The 18,064-nt window shown below is 41.1% G+C and overlaps 1 protein-coding gene across 1 annotated transcript in view; it reads left to right on the top strand.

Moving 5' to 3' along the window:
• Positions 1-18,064, top strand: part of LRP1B (LDL receptor related protein 1B) — a 2,002,088-nt gene that overhangs the window by 1,191,364 nt on the left and 792,660 nt on the right. The window contains exon 21 of the mRNA XM_019522796.1: positions 10,087-10,287. Within this exon, the coding sequence (XP_019378341.1) occupies positions 10,087-10,287 (201 nt within the window). The remainder of the gene's footprint in view (positions 1-10,086; positions 10,288-18,064) is intronic.

Consider the following 18,064-nt stretch of genomic DNA (forward strand, 5'->3'; position numbering starts at 1 on the left):
ACAATTAAGTATCTTTATTTGAATAAAAAGTCAAAAACGGACATGGATATTTGTAAATGACCCTGAAGCACATTGGCAGCATTTCCATTTACTGGAAGTCTTTTAAACAACCAGAATTGTAATTCACAGCTACTTTGCAAATTCTAATCCATAAGTAAATTCTAACAGGGCCGAGTTTTAATGTTGCTGTATTATCAGATTATGATGTCCAGCAAGTTGCAGTGGTCCATGCAACATAAATGCAGTTTTAATTAAAAATCTGCTTTGAGTGGCTTAACTTTTTTTCTGGCATTTTCAGTGTACTTCTTGAGTTATTTAGTTTGGCAAGTATTACCTCTTTCTGTGACCTCAGGGTCCTAAAAGATGTTCAGCTCCCTGCTGTAACTCATGACACTTTGCAGTCAGCACCATGAGTTACTGCATTTCCCCTGACCCCACAAATATTCACCGTTGGGTCTGGGAGGTTGTGGGGGATCAAACTCCAGTTTGGAGCAGCTGTGTGTCTCTGCAGCTGCTCTCTCCTAGCCCCAGCCCGTCCCTCTGCTCCCCATCCCCCTCTTTTTCCTTCCCCAGCTCTGGTGCTGTCTTCAGAATGGGAGGGGAGGGAGGGAGTTCTGCCTGGGGTTTGCCCAGCCTGTGCTGGAGGGTGGGTTGGATGGACTGGAGCCCTGCACCCAACCCTGCCCCTGGCATGCACTGACATGTTAATGAAAGTGTTCTTCTTTGAAGCCCTCATGTAATGAGGGTTCAGAATGTGAGATTGGTCACTTCTAAAGTGCTCTGCAGCTGTGCTCTTCTGTAAAGGCATGGCTGTAGAGTGCTTTTAGGGGGCCAAATGTGTGGCAAACTAACTTCTGTCTGCATCATCAGTGGTTCACACTTAATGTAGAAACAGCAATTCCTGACCTCCATGAATAAAAGAAGCCAATAAATCAGTTGAAATAACAACATTCATAGATTCATAGATGCAAGGTTCGGATGGGACCTCAACAGATCATTGAGTCTGACCCCCTGACTAGACAGGAAAGAGTGCTGGGGTCAGATGACCCCAGCCAGATGCCTATCCAGCATTCTCTTAAAGACCCCCCAAGGTAGGGGAGAGCACCACCTCCCTTGGAAGCCCTTTCCAAATTTTGGCCACCCTTACCATGAAGAAATGTTTAATGATATCTAGCCTAAATCTGTTCTCTGTCAGTTTGTGACCATTGTTCCTTGTTAACCCAAGAGACACCCTGTTGAACAGAGCATCTCCGATCCCTTGCTGTGTCCCTCTAATGAATTTGTAGGTGGCCACAAGATCACCTCTCAGCCTTAGTATCGCACGTGTTTGGCAACAAAACATTGTTTTGTAATTCTTCTATGAAAGGGAATGCTCTCCACTTGTGTATCATCTGAGACTATTTTAATATTTCACTTAGGAATGTAAAGTTGTTTATGTTGTAGGTAAAAGAAAATATCACTTAATTTTGTGGACATTGCCTACACTAGATAAATTGCACTAGATTAACCTTTATCTTCACACAGAAAGATGCCATTTTCAGCTAATTCAGGCTACATAAAGGCATTACATTTGTGGCTAGAGAAAAGCTTTTCTCCTGGCAAAAAAAAAACAAACGGGCGTACAGCTGGCAAAATGTGAATGTACAGCCATTCGACAGGTTTCTTGTGTCAGAGAACTGGCTCTTCAGCATAGCAGTTTGTCCTCTTCTTCCACATTAACTGGAACAAATGTGCATTCATTTCAATTGTTGAGGGCACTCAGGATCTCAGTTATCTGCTCATTCTCCCTTCTTCCAATGAAGGCAGTTGCCAGCTGCCTATTGCCCCCTCTTTTCACCAGACTGTCAGTCATTTGGCTCCAGTAAGGGCATGGGGTAGTCCAAAGAGGGACCTTCTAATTTCTGCCTGGATGAAGAGCTCACCAGTGTAGTTCTTCAACCAGGGAACTGGAACACCTGGGCTCTCCAGCTCCCAACCTATTTTTTTAGCACTAAAATTTCACAGAACTTAGCACTAAAAACAAATGCTTGCCATGGCCTCGGTGTCAGTACAGCTATAGACAATGGCCCAGATCCTTAAGAGAATTTAGATGCCTAGTTCCTACTGAAGAAAATGAGAATTAGGAGCCTGAGTCCCTTCGAGTTCAATTAGTCTTCTCCCCAGAGTGAACTGTGCTGAATCTTTAGGGTGCCCTATCTCTGAGAGTGGGCGAGTTATAGGATAGAAAGTATTGCAACTAAGGGAAAAATAAACTGTTTAGAATAGCATTGTGTACATACTGCAAAATTTAAACAGAATTAGCTGTTCTGAACAGGTGTGTAAGGCAGCTTAATTCAACTGTTCTGATATCAACTGTAGACAGGATGTCATAGGACTCTTCAGCTTTGTTGGCTGTAGTATTTAATATTCCCCAATATACTATCACTAAATTTATTTGCCATTCTAAATGCTGACTAGTAGATTAGAAGTATTAAACACTCAAAGTGATTTTTTTCCACTTTCCATTGTTGTAGGATTTAAACAGACCTCATTTTTAACCTGGATCTGTTCTCCGTTTCTAGGAGTTAATGCTATGAGGAAACTATTTTCACTGCTATGTTTTTATGGAGTTAATTTCATTGTTAATTTGTTCGAATTGTTTACATATATGAAGGCCATAGATACACACACAGTTTAATTCATGCTATGTTAAGGAGATCAGACACACAAAAAATGAAAGGATATTTAACTTTTTTTGGTCATACTTTATCTGGGAGTGGTGGCTTTGGCCAAATTGGAATCCTTATAAGTAGGTACTTAAAATGAAATTCCTTATTAAGTTTAATCCTACTGATGTGACTGTGCAAAATCCACCAAAAAAAACAAAACAAAAAACAACCCAGAAAAGAAATACAATTTTGGCCATTCAAATGGATTAGTATTAGTGCTGTGGGAGTCTCCAAAGACTGGAGCATTTCCCTCAAAGAATGTAGAGCTTGTTGAGAAGTTTTAATGTGACAGCCATGAGCAAATTGAGAACAGCATTTTAAAGAGAGGTGGTTAGCCATGTTAGTATGAAGTCAGTCAGAAGGCAGGGTAGCTATGAATCTTTATAGGCATAAAGTACGTATTTAGAGAGACAGCATAAGGTTTTGTGAACCAAAGTTTATTTTGTCAGATGCTGTGAAAGGACATGCAGAACACAGAGGATCAAGTGGAATGAATGATTAGACTACAGTGGTTAGGAAAGCAGGGTATTTACCATATTTACTTGAATACAAAACGAGTTTTCCCGTTCAGTCGGCATGGGTGGGAGAGAAGCCCCTTGTTTTAAATTTGCATATAGAGCAGAGGGGGTCAGGGCAGGCAGCTGGTGTGGCTCTGACTCTGGCCCTGAGCCTGGCTCATGGTTAGAGTCAGACTGACAACATCTTTTTGCCCCCTCCTCCCCACTTCCATCCACCATTTTCCACTCCCCGTACCCACCCCCCCTTACTGTCAAGCACAGTTCAACTCCAGCTCAAGTTGGATTCCCTCCCAGGCACAGAACACATCGAAACTCCATCCTCTACCTGGCCGATTAGAAGCACTGCCACTGCTGCTTGGCCCAGCAAAAGCTGAGCTTCCATGAGCTGTGTTTCAGGGAAAGAATGGAGCCTGAGCAGCAGCTGACAGTAAGGGGGGAGAGGCAGAGAAAGAGGCAGAGTCTGGGGAGTGGCAGGGGGGGAAGAGAAAGATACTGTGAAGTGGGTCAGGGGAAAGAGGCAGAGATTGGGGGAAGGATGGTTAAAAGCTGTGAGGAGAGGGATGTGGAGGGGTTCAGGAGGCAGGAAAGCTTGGGCGGGGCGAGCAGAAGAAAAGGGGGCCACCTGACCGCCCCCCCATCAATACAACTATCTCTTCTGTAGCAATGGAGGGGAACAAATTCAAGACAACCTGCTGATGCACTTAGATTGTATACCTGAAAAATTTAACAAATGTATATGTTTTCCATATATATCATATAATGATTGGGGTGTTGTCTTAAATTCAGGGTTATATTTGAATCAAGTAATTGTAGTAATGCATAAATCCAGAGCTAGCTATGAAATATAAAAATAATAATAAACATACTATATTTTGTTATTGCACAGTCTTGATGTGTTCTTAACAGGAGAGAGCCCTGATAAGCTTTCAACAGTTTATTTTCAGAAACAGCACATGAAATTTATGGCTTTCAAAACTGCATAGGCTGAAAATTAATGAAACAGCTGAATATTTTATGTATGAGGCTGCATCAAAGTAAACAGTTAAATGTAACATTTAATCCTACTTCAAAGTCCACGTCCATGTACTAGCTTGCACTTGCCATCTGAGGCACTAAACTTAAATTGCCTCAAACAGGATAAAGAAATCAGATTGAAAATTACAGAAGTGAAACTAGACCATATGGAGAAGCATATTTTTTAAGTTGACAAATCAACATTTATGAAGTAAATATAATGATGATTTATTAAAGTATGTTTGTAAATTTATCAAATATTTATTACGTGATATTTTGCCAAAAGTACTTACTGTCATGGATAGCCTAATTAAAAAGAATAAATTTAGAGTCATTCCTGTATCCATCTTTATGGACTCTGTTTCAAAGTTGCTTATATTTCTTAACTTGTGAGTAGAATAAGACTGGGGTATAGGAAATATTCATTCTAATCAACATTTACAATCTGATATCTCACTATGGATACGGTTCTATTCACATCCAATCCCATTCAATTTTTTTATTTTATTTTGCTCAGCTATTAGACTGCTTGAACTAAAAAATCAGTATAAGTTTTGGAAGTGTTCGCTCTGCTTTTGCAGGATTATGTAAGTTTATGACCATTTGGAACTGCAGATGGAAATTATATCTAAAAGTGTATAGATTTCTGGAAATTATTTTTATTATTTCTTCCTACAAAATTATAACATTTTCCCATGCAACCTTTTTTTTCCCCCCCAAATATGAAACAAACATGGTGTCCCGCAGAAAAGTTAAGACTTATTTACCACAGTCAATCATTGGCTCACCAAATCCAGTTTTGGTGGTGTGTAAACTTTAATGGTTCAGAGGGAGGTCAGTTTCCATCCAGGTTACATTATGAAGAATAAATAAGAATTCACTTTTATACTACAAAGGGACGTACTGATTTTAATACTGCTTTCATTTAATTCAAGGGATCTTTGCAGGAGTGAATTAAGACTTCTTGGGGCCCTGGGCCCAAAGAGCATGAAGCCCTGCCACTCACAATAGAAAATTGGCAATATTAACTATGTAACCAAATATGGTAAAAGGCAAAAATAAGTCTGCACAACACACATTCTATTTCTAATTACTTGATTCCTCATATGTACTAAGACAGAAATTTTTTTATAGTCATGGGGACTCTGAGCTTGGAAGCTCAGTACTGTTGTACCCCCATTACCCATTCAGCAGTATCTGCTAATAGTCCTTCTTCCCCTTATACCAGCAGTACTGGCAGTAGTGTGAGCTGCTCTATACCTATTTGACACCCAACAGTGGCAACTGCATATGGGAGCAGAGCTACCTTGGCTAGTTGCAACTTCTCCTCTTTTTCCTCTGGCTATGGCACTCCATGCGGTTTGGTGTTTGCATTGCACTGCCTCTGCACAGCCTCAGAGTCATCCACTGCAGAGGTTTTTGGGGAGTGGAAACTGGTGAAGCACCTAGGCTATTTCAGGGCATGCTCCCTATGGGATTGGGATGGCTTTGCACCCCTCGCTTTATGGCAATGATGACAAAAGTCCCCCAGCAGCCATACCTGGTGGGGGGCAACCTCCCCAGGAATCGACTTGGGCAGGATGCTGCTGGCAGCTATGCAATTGTGTTTGTAATCACTGTCATCAATCCACTTTGTCCCAGGTACTTGGCTGCATCCCTGCACTGCTTGTGCGTGTTATTGTGTATTGTGGAATAAAAAATGTGTTATTGTGTACTAAGAAGTGCATCATACCACATACAAGGAAGCTGAACTGAAGATACGCAGACAGTTTTGTTTCCAGAGTTTCCCAATGTGCAGTATTTTTGTGTGTAACTATTATTTGCATAAGTAGCCAAAGGCTCCAGGTCTAGACAACAATCTTTCTGAAGATTTCACCCTGCAGTCATAGTATTTTGGAACCTCTTCTGTGATAACTGGCAACAATATTTCTCTCCCCCGAGCACTGAAATTGCCTCTCTTGTCTTAATAGCCAGGAGATGCATTTGAGGCATCTAAACAAACACATGCTTATGGCTAAAACTTTTAAAGCAATAGACTTTTCCCCTGTCTTGAAAAAAAATCATAAAATGAATCCAAGACTCAACTGTATTTTGCAATACCAAACAAGTGCAATCACTGAATGTAGGACCTGTTCCTACCCCTAAAATAGGTAAGGAAGAAAGGCTCTCATTTTCAATCCATAATTTGAAAAGAAAGACAGTACCATAATACATACTAGAAATGGATGCAATAAAAGATTACATTTAGTTCTCATGCAAAAATCCAGTGTTCTTGAAATTCAGTAGAAAATTAATTCAAAAATTTTCTAAGCTCAGTGTTCCGATAACCACTGACCAGTGCAGAAATTTTTAAATCTCTAGTTAGAGTTACTAATTTTCAAAAGTTTTCAAAAACACTGGAGAAGACATTTTGATAAAGTTTTTCCACACACCTTTACTCCTCTGCACTGGCTACTTTGCAAACCATGTATCTGTCCTCTTGTGTACAACTGTTTCAAATGAACATGCCTTTTATTTTATAATGGAGCTCTTCTACTAAAAGGGTATCTGAAGTATTAACAGGTATATCTCATTAAAGGACAATAATGTGAAAATATTAAACTCACTTTGAAATGACATCAGGAGAAGGCATGGTACTTCATTAAGAGCATCTTTTTTAATCTTGACAAAGATGAATTCATTATCATATAAGTATAGCTTTTGTTTAATAACATATGTCAAGGATATCATCATGCAGTAGGAATCCTCTGTTACAATACATCTTCTTTTCATTAAGGTGAAGGCAGCTGTATATATAAAACAGATTAAAGTAGAGGTTGGAAGCTGTAGTGGAGGCAACATCAATTTACTTTGGGATATGGCCAAGGTGCTTGACACCAGCATTTTCCATTAGTTTTTTTCTTGCTGCTGTCTTTATTCTGATATTTAAAATCCAGTGTTTCTTTCAAGGTAACAATGAAGATGGAAGTTCTCTAGGAGCATTTTTGATTGAAAGTACGTATTTAAGTTTATGCATACAATTTTGTTTCCTTGTTTTCTGTCTTCCTTACTGGTGTAACTGTAAATGGAGAGAGAAACAAAGTTGTTCATTTTTTTTCCTGTTGAGAAGATTGCTTCTCCCTGTATTGTTAATGGAATGACTCTCTTTGAATTTAGTCTTGGATTCATTTCTGAGGTGCTCAATACCCTTTGCTCATCTGAAAAATAACAGATGGTAGGGATGCTCAATGTGTTGTGGAATCAGACTTCTTGTCCCAGACTTACTGCACAGTGAAATAACAGCTTATAAAGTAGCTTTTGCCTTAACGGTCTAGGTACAATTCATGATGGTTATGCATAAATATTAAATTGCTTAAACGTGTGGCTAACAATAGTGTGGGTTAAATTCTACAAAGTTGAATGCTATAGAACTAATTTTATGACATTAGAGATGGAACTTTGACCAGCTAAGCAGTGATGAAAGCTCCCTAACTCTAATTGACTTTTATGTCTGTTGCTAGATTTCTATTTTCTGAATGTTTCACCATTTTGTATGATTATGTTCTGGTGTCTGTAATAATGTTAAGTATGCTACAATTTAGACGTTTTATTATTGTCTTTTCTTGATGGAAATAATATGTTAAACAACATCTCACATTTGTTTGTAGAACATTCCATTAGACATCTTACCTAAATTTTAAATTGCCACTTTTCATAATTCAAATGTTTTTGGTTTTCAACCACTTTTATGCTATGTGATATTCTAGCTTAAAGCAAGATTTAGAGTTGGTCAGTAATGATTTTCTATTACAATAAAAATCCAAAATATAACATTTTGTTTTTCTTCTCACATTTTCTTTGAAAATATTTAGCTTACATCAAATAGTCATAAGCCCAAAAAATGAATTTGGGGAGGGGGGTTATGAATTTGTAAAATAAATTCAACTGTGTATATGACAATTGTTACAGTCTTTCAGCAAACAGGATGAAAATCCTAAATAAACTTATCTGCTTGCTGAAAAGTAGTTAGCTAATATATATAAATTATCCATTGTGAATTTCAAATAAATAACAATATTTATGAGTCGGTAGCAGACTTATCCAAAGCCTAGTGATGGCCATACATAAACTAAAAGACAATTCTTATAGTGAACAACATAATATAAATATAGCAAACAAAAGGCGAAAAGGAAGAATACAACTTTATCATTTTATAAAAGTGGCACTGAGCCAAAATGAAATGTGGGGTGCTACAGAAAATCTGTACTGAACCACAAAATTAATCTAAGTAACTTTACTACCATCCAGTGCCTTAACCACAAGATGAACTGTCTAAAATTTAATGATTTATGAATTGTGGCATTCACCAAAACCAAGAAGATGAAAATGCACATGCACATACAATTTTAAGATTAGTTAAAACTAATATAGGCCAAGTGAAACTTTGCATCCACTTTTATTTAATCAGAAATGATTTGCCTGTTCCTGTTGTGCATTTTACAGGGCACATGCACTACCTGGGGATGGCAAAATGATGTCTAAGCTTTTGTTCAGTCCAGGTTCCTTTACTTGGCCAACTTTATCATCATTCAAGAATTTAAAACAAACACTTTGATCCAAGCCATCCACTACTTTTGTAGCTTTCAGGAACCTGGGTAGAGGACATATCCAGATAACCTTTCCTAGGTATCACCTAAGTTCCCTATCTGGACTTCCATCAGGGTCTTAACTCAGTCCCTATCTCCCTTTGAACCAGTGTTCTTCTATATAGCTTGTACAAACTGTATATATAAAGCCTTTAGTTTTACATAGCTTCTAGTAGGTCCTCGATTCTTAGCTAGCAGATAGATGACTACCACTCCCAGTAGATTTAACAGTCTGTGTCCCCATACAGGCATGCTGCATGTATTGGCCAGTGATATCTGCTAGGAGTTACTCTGGAAAGTTGAAAAAACTCTAAAATTACCATGGAGCTTAACCCTGGTCTGGTCTGGAAAGGACCAGTATATATCTTTGAAAAAGAAGATTGAAATAGCCTGCTGCATTTGGCAGGGGTGGGATGTGGGGGATGGAGAGTAACACCACAGTTCAAGGCTGTGGTGCTGCAGTCATGGTTTGTGTAGATAATTGTGTAGGGTCTGCTTTTGAGATGGATTTGTATGAATCCCCAGCGTGAATGGCTCCCCTTTTGCACCTGTATATTTCTGAAAGGTCATAACCCTTGTCTGAATCAGATGACAGCACAGCTGCTGTCAGATTTCAAACTTAGATGTTCAGCATAAAATGGGGTAAACTTTCTGTTTTAGGAGTTATTTTTAGTGAAGAAAATGAACCAAAATTAGTTAACAGTAAAACCTTGTGAAAGCTTCATCTGCTCTAGATATTTAGTATAGAAAGTAAATTTTTCTCTGACATGATTTAGAAACCTATTTTTATATGCTTATTGGAGTGATTGTGTTCATGAAAAGTACCTGATCAAACCTGTTATAGACAGGGAAGTTGGTCTCACTAGGGGGAGAAGAGATGAGAAGGAAAGAGAAAAGAAGGCAAGAGAAAAAGAAACCCTCACAACAATTTTGTGCAACCTATAAAACCGTAATACAATATATTTAACTTACACTGTTAGGATGTAGAGCTGCCTGCCTGCAATTTTATTCAACGTAGAACCTATTAGGTTTGACATTGGTCAGGAAATTAAGGCTGTCAACTTTGATGTTGATGATACTTCAGACTATAAGGCTGAATAGGTATACATCCTTTCTATTCATCTAAAAGGAAAGTAATGTTAATACTAAAAATATTGCTATTGTTTCTTCTGTGTTTGCTTTCAGTCTGATTTCTTGTGTTTATTGTCTCTTTTCTCCAAGGGAGATGCATTAGCAAAGCGTGGCTATGTGATGGAGATATTGATTGTGAGGATCAGTCTGATGAGGATAATTGCGAGGGCTATATGTGTGGACCACCAAAATACCCTTGTGCTAATGATACCTCCATCTGCCTACAGCCTGAGAAGCTCTGCAATGGGAGAAGAGATTGTCCTGATGGATCCGATGAAGGCGATCTTTGTGGTATTTCACTTTTAGGAACATATAGCTCTAAAATAAGAAAAAAAAAAAAAGTTTCTGTGTTAGCACTTGATAGAGTCTGTCCACACTTTTCCTTTGCAAAGGCCCTCTTTTAGTGGAAGAATATTTAAATTTTCACAAAATAGCTTGTACATATTTTGATAATGTCCATAGTGCACATGAAAAGCTACCAAATCTCTTTAAAAAGAAGCCTGATAAATGGTATAATTTCTTGCAGTACAGAAAGCTTTTAATTAAGATACAAAATATAAGGTCAGAGCAGACAGAGAACAAGGGGGAAATGTTCTTGGACACACAAAGGCACCTGTATTAAGACCATATCTATGTTCCAAACTTACTGGGCTAGGCAGCAGCTCCCACAAGTACATTGTGCTGCCCCCATTACTAACTCTCAAACTGGAAGGAATGTAGTCACGTTTATGTAGATGTGGAAGCAGGCTTATTTGTACTATCACCTAATCAATGTAAGGGGGCTAATTAATCTACCCACTGCACCACCAGTTTACATACAAGAGGCAGTCTGAACAGTCTATCGTATATTTGAGTGTTCTGTAGATACATGCTATAATAGTCAAACTACACAAACTAATTAAGGGTGACTGAAGTCAACACTGATGGGAGCTTCTTAAACATATTAGCATATTACAAGAAATGTTTTTTTTTTGTTTTTGTACTGAACCTTTGCCTCAGTGTGTTGGGACACACAAGGCTTATAATTCAGATGCAACGCAAATTAGGTGATGGTGTTATATCAAGATAATTAGACTAAAATTCAACCCGCACCTTGATCTGCCACAATCTGTCTTCATAAAACTTCCAGGTGCATTGCACTTGCCCCCCACACCCCCTCATCCTTTGGGAATTGAGGACATGGTGGACTTAGGGCTAGTAGTATGCGTGAGGGCCGGGGGTGTATAAGTAACCTTCTAGATGTCATCAAAATAAGCCTGAGCCCAATGTATACGTCTCTAAATTTAAAGGACTAAAATATGTCATCATGATATGGAACTTGTATTACTCATAATGCCTGACCAAACTGTTTCAGGTAATTGCATTCAACATTTAGATGCTGTGTTTTACCTCAGAAATGACCATTTATATCTGAGATAAAGTGGTTCCTAGTACAGCCTGCATCTTTCTGCATCGGTGTTCCCAAACTCTAAACTTAAACAGCAGCTCAGAAAATGTTCTTAATCTCCATCCCTCCTTTCTCAGTCACTGTGGTGATCATTGCCGTCTTGTCTGTCATTTAGGCCTCTTACCTGGACATCTGTGACTCAGACTCCTCAAGATCCTCTCCAGGCTATATATAAATCTCATCTATTCTTTCTGCATAGTTGAGATATGGCCCTTCTCATCCATCATCACAGCTAAAACATCCATCCAACTTCTTGTCATCTGTCTTGGTTATTGTGACACCTGTTTCTCTAGCCTTGATGAATACAATCTTGCCCACTCTCACCAACTGAGAATACTGTTGTAGAGATAATGTTCCAAGTCATACTTCTTTGACTATATTACTTATCTTATTGCTTTTCTTTGTTGGCTTTCTTTTTTTTTATTTTCAAACATGTCTATTCATCTTCACTTTCATGCCATTCATGGCATATCCCCAACCTAGCTATCATCTCTCATTTACTCTGTTACATTGGTTACATTTTCATACAAGATATTTCCTCTTTCTTTCATGATATACCTCACACTTGGGAGGAATTCCCTGTAAACATCCCCACTACTACTTAATTATCTTTCTTCTACCAAACTCAAACTCTCTGGCACAATAAAAAAAGAAAAACAAAACCCAGTGATTTGTCAGCTGGTGCACTCGTACAACTACCTGTCAATACTGACCCATAATGCACCATTGTTTCTTTGTACTACCTCACCTCTCTATTCATATGTTGCCTGCTATCATGCAGGTAGACTGCAACAACATGACGGTAGGACAGTCTTTTTGTTTGATGTTCGCGTAGTACATTGAGGTCTTGGTCTATGATTGAAGTAAGAAGAACAATCTTTAGAAAAAAATGGCTGCAAGATGAGGAATATTTAAAGAAGTTTTTCATTTTCATTATAGTTTCAGAGGTTCAACTCCTTGAGTTTGAGAGATGTAATCTAGTAAGGTTTCTATGGCATGTGAAACAAGGAATGTCACCCCAAGCTGTAAGAATCCGCAAGTAGTAACTTTATGAAGGGGAATGATCAATAAAAATATTTTTATCTATTACATGTCATATGCTATGTAATACACATTACAGCAAAGTGTTAAAAAGCATTTCAATTCTTAAACATAGCAGAGATAAAAACACTTGCATATGTTAAAGTTTTGGGGCAGATTGGATGGAAGATGGAAGGTATCAAAAAGCCTGAGGCAGATTTGATTCAATCTTTGCAGGTTTCTCTAAATTGTACAGATTGAACTGATAAGGAACTGAACTCACGTCCAGTTTTCAGTTTAGAAAAATAGGCAGAAGCCTGCACTGACCCAGGCCACAGGGCACTGGAGCTGGAACATACCTCCCAGCCTGCAGACCAAGCTGAGGCTAGCTAACCATCTGCTGCCCCCCTTCTCTCCCCACCCCTACTGCATCCCAGTAGGGTAGCCCTGATCTGTGTCTCAAGCCAGGGTCTGCCCCTCTCCCCTGCTGGCCCAGATTGGGTCCTGTGCCCCCCACCCTCCCCAGCACCCCAGATCCCTGCTCACTCCCTCAGCAGCAGCCTAGGCTAGCCTGCCTCTCCTCTATTGAGGGGTTGTCAGAGGAGGTGCAAAACATCCTGGGATGCTGGGGAACTGTGAGTTAACTTGAGTTAGGAGGGGATCTGGGACAGAAGTCTAATAGTTGGGTTTAACCTAAATCAGTTAAATGTGATATTATATTCATCCAGGTTTATCCTAAACTGGTTTTGTCTTTTTTGAAACCAGTTTATATGCACTGAGCTTCTGTTCTGTTACAGGTTTAAACCAGTTTCCAATCCCTTGTACCAGTTTGTGTAACTTCTTTCCTTAATCTATGATGTATCTGTAGGTGGAGGTGTTCTAATTTGTCTTGAGAAATCAGGGCAATTGACTAGTTACCTTAGGTATCTATACACTAATGCATTGAGCCTGGCAAACAAGCAGGAAGAATTGGAAGTCCTCGCACAGCCACGGAACTAAGACGTGATTGGAATAACAGAGACTTGATAGGATAGCTTACATGACTGGAGAACTGTCTTGGATGAGTATGAACTGTTCAGGAAGGACAGGCATTGAAAAGAGGAGGAGTCACACTTTTTATGTAAAAGGTCCGTATGATTGTTCAGAGCCCCACTATGAAAATGGAGATAAGCCTGTTGAAAGTCTCTGGGCAGGGGCCATGATGAATGGGACCCTGAGGTCAGCGTAGGTCATGGGATGGAGCCACAGGAGACTTGTCCAGGGGCTTTGGGGGGTCATGGATCCCTGCCATTGTGTGCACCCTGAGGGAGGCGTGGAGGGCTTGTCCCCCCTGAGTTTGTGAGCAGGGTAGAGGTGGGCTGCCCACTGCACTGGGCTCTGTGCCCTGCTGCCTCTGGAACCACATGCAACACCACGTGCCTTCTGTGTGTTTACTGTGCCAAGTCCCCTGCTTGCCTGGTGACCAGAGGCTTGTGGCATTGTGTGCAGCTTCAGAGGCAGTGGCAGGGTATAAAGCCAAGTGCACAGTGAGCAGCCTACTTCCGCCCCACTCACAAATCCGGGGGGGGGGTGGTATGCACCCCCGTGGCTTCCCTGGGGTGCACACAGTAGTATGAGTCCTGTTCCCCTCCCCCCCGTGCACCTGCAGAGGTCCAGGCCTCCCCAGAAGGGGCTGTGTCCTTCTGTGCCAGCCTTGCCACAGGGACAGGGTGGACTGAGGAGCAGAAGGCTGCCTTCTGGACTCTACGCCCAGTTGCCATTGCCTCTGGAGCCACACGTGACACCATGTGCCTTCCACCACTGGGTGGACAGGGGACACAATGCAGTCAGTATGTGGAAGGCACATGGTGTTGCACAGGGTGCAGAGCCCAATGCGCAGTAGGCAGCCCACCTCCACCCCATACACAAATCCGAGGGCGCATGTTCCCCCATGCCGCCCCAGGGTGCATGTAGTGGCAGAAGTCCACCTGCACCCATGGACAAAATGCCTGGGCTCTGGCTATCCCATCGCCCACCCTGGAGCCCCATTCACCCTAGCCCCTGACTCTGCCCATGCTCCAATCCCTTGTTCACTGTGTGGGTCTCAATCTTCCCCACACCCTTCCCTTTCCCACACCACTTTCCTCCAGCCCACTTACCTGCTGGGAGCTGCTTCACACAGCACCATTCCTGGCTGTGTGCAGAAGGCTGCAGCTGGGTGTCTGTGTGTGTGTGTGACCTTCCCCTGGCCTTCTGCATACCATTCACAGGTCACCTGTGTACCACTGCTGGTACATATACCATGGTTTGGGAGCCTCTGTAGAAGTGGATAGCAACTTGAGCATTGGCAACCACAAGATGATTGAGTTCTGGATCCTGAGGAAAGCAAGGGTGGAGAGTAGCTGAGTAAGGACCCTGTAGTCTCGAAAAGCAGACTTTGACTCTCCCAGGGAACTTATGGGCAGGATCCCCTGGGAAGCTATCCTGTGGGAGAGAGAAGTCCAGGAGAGCTGCCTGTACCTTAAAGAAGCCTCATTGAGAGTGCAGGGACAAACCATCCTGATGTTCAGGAAGACTAGCAAGTTATGGCATGCGTGACAGCATGTGCCTTCCACTGCTGGGTGGGCAGGGGACACAATGCAGTCAGCATGTGGAAGGCACATGGTGTTGCACACGGCTCCAGAGGCAGCAGGGAGCAGAGCCAGAGGCAGCAGGGAGCTCTTCCATAAACTAAATCACAAAAAGGAAGCTTATAAGAAGTGGAAAGTTGGACAAACAGCTAGGGAGAAGGATTAGAGTATTGCTCAGGCATCCAGGAATTAAATAGGAAGATCAAAGCAGCTAGCAAGGGGCATGAAAGGTAACAAGAAGGGTTTTTACAAGTATGTCAGTAACAAGAGGAAAATCAGGGAAAGTGTGGGTCCCTTACTGAATTCAGGAGGCAACTGAGTGACAGAGGATGCAGAAAAAGCTGAAGTACTCAATGCCTTTTTCACCTCAGTCTTCACAGGCAAGGTCAGCTCCCAGACTACCCTACCTGGCAGCACAGTTTGGGGAGGATGTGAGCAGCCAGCAGAGGTAAAAGAACAGGTTAGGGATTCTTTAGAAAAGCTGGACATATACAAGTCCAACAAGCTGGATAGGATGCACCCTTAGGTGCTGAGGAAGTTCACTGATGTGCTTCCAGAGCTGCTGGCCATCATCTTTGAAAACTCATGGTGATCAGGAGAGGTCCTGGATAATTGAAAAATAGCAAATATAGTACCCATATTTAAGAAAAGGGAAAAAAGAGGATCTGTGGGAATACAAACCAGTCAGCCTCACCTCAGTCCCTGGAATAGATTGGAAGGTAGGGGTAAAATTCAGAGTGATCTAGGCAAATTGAAGGATTGGGCCAAAAGAAATCTCATGAGGTTCAACAACGACAAGTGCAAAGCCCTCAACTTAGGATGGAGTAATATTATGCACTGGTACAGGCTGGGGGCTGACTGGCTGGGCAGCAGCTCTGCAGAAAAAGAGTTGGGGGTTACAGCGGACAGTTAGCTGACAATTGGGGATGGTCCTGCTTTGAGCATGGGGTTGGACTAGACAACTCCCTGAGGTCCCTTCCAGCCCTCATTTTCTATGATTCCATGTACTCTATGCCCCTTCTCTTCATACATCCATTACATCACTGTCTGCAAGTGGCCAATTTGCATTCATTTACATTAGACTTCCTCTGTTTCTGTACTGGGGTAATTACCCTCTAGCCAACTAATGTTGCAAGTTCAGGTCTCACTTGGTATTGTATAGAGGCTACAATTTTTTAATGTTTTTAGTAATAATTTATTAGAAGCATGAAACCCTATTAATTACTATTTAGCAATAGTGTATTTCTACATTTTACCTGAAAAATTTAATGTCCAATGTAGAATATTGGAGAGCTATTTTTCATATTCGCATTACTTGAAGGAACTTGCTCCCCCTTTTTCTCCACTGAAAAAGAAAAAAAACCTTGCCTTCTAGGAAACTAAAAGCACCGAAAGAAGAAAGGGAGAGGCTATTTAAAAAATTCATGAAGTCAACTGTTTTTCTTCTACAGAACTGCTGAGCTGAGCACATTTTATCCAAGACAAATTCTGCTTTAGAGATGCATCTGAATTAAAAAACATATCTAAGAGGCACAAATAGGTTAGAAGAGAAAAAAAGAGGCTTTAACTTCCTGTATATAAATACATGAATAGCCAGATCTTACACTCTCAAAATTCACATGTACACCAATGGGACATTTAGATATGGGAAATATATGGCTTTCTTTTAATGTTCTGCTTTATTTGTTCTCATCCTTCTGTAAAAATAGACACAGCTTTTCATTCTCCTTTTACACTGATTTCTTCAGTGCCAATGTGGTCACACCTGGTATGTGCACCTCTAAGTGAGAAGAGAATTGGAATCTCCTGAGGGGAAGCACACCCTTTTCCACCCCATCTCACAGACTAACCACTTCAAAAGTGTAGGAAGTATAAGAAAATTCAAGACACAAAAGGATCAACAAACAAAGATAACAAGGCCCCAAAGTCTCAAGTTCCTGAAAGCACAAAACATTCAGGCATAGGCTCAGGTGTGTGGAGGCATGCAATAACACACCCCAGTGCAAACTGGTGCCAGTAGACTCTAGCTAGGAACAGACTCAAACCCTAAATGATACAAATGTGTTGAAGGGGTGGGCAGGACCTGCATCGGGAGATGGCTGTTACCCTGATGGCCACACTCATCCTGCCCCACGCACTGAGGTCTCTTAGGTGCCAATCTGCCCCTTGCCTGCCACATCTTGTTGTAAAGTAAAAGAAGTTTAGGAGGCTGCCCTCAGAGTACCACTATGAGCCTTGGGTGCTTTACTTTGCCCTGCTCATCATAAGGTTGCCGTAGGTCTGGCCCAATCTCTGTTGAAGAAAGGCACTGCTCTTTTCTGATTGACCTCTCAGCCCAGTCTCTCTCCCTCCCTGCTCTAGGCCCTGCCTCAGTGGTCTAGATCCCAGGCCTTGCTTTGCACCACTGCACCTGCTGGTCCTATTCCCACCACCAGACCCAGTACTAAGCCCATTAGCAAAAACCATGCATTGCCAACAGCCATGCCCATGCCTACAGGACATAAACACATAACTAAAACGATTAACCCATCGGGGTACACTCACCACAGAGAAGATCCTTCCCCATATCTACTTGATGGCACTCACCAGCCCTCTGGGGTATCTTATCTTTCTGAATTTTGGGGCACAGCTCCTTGCTACCACAGAGCAGAATCTCCCCTGCTTCTCGGGGTCTCTTCCTACAGAAGGATCTCTTTCTACAGCTTTCCTTTTCCTAGCTGTATCAGGGCCAGAGTACCTCCCTTGCCCTGGACTTAGTATATATAGTAGTAGTTTATTAACAGCTTTCAACACAACAATACAATAAAATGAACACTAAACAATTATATATAATAATACATTTATATAATTCATTTTTGCTAATGAGATTACCCATTGTACCAGTTCACACCAAATTAAAACATAGCATAGTATATGATGACATCAAAAAAGGTTAAATGAAGCAGGGAAAAATAAGACAAAGCAGGGGAATTCTATCTAATTTTGGCCCTTC

The sequence above is a fragment of the Gavialis gangeticus genome, unplaced genomic scaffold, assembly GCF_001723915.1.
Source record: "Gavialis gangeticus isolate Ggan-Ray unplaced genomic scaffold, GavGan_comp1, whole genome shotgun sequence".
NCBI lineage: Eukaryota > Metazoa > Chordata > Crocodylia > Gavialidae > Gavialis > Gavialis gangeticus.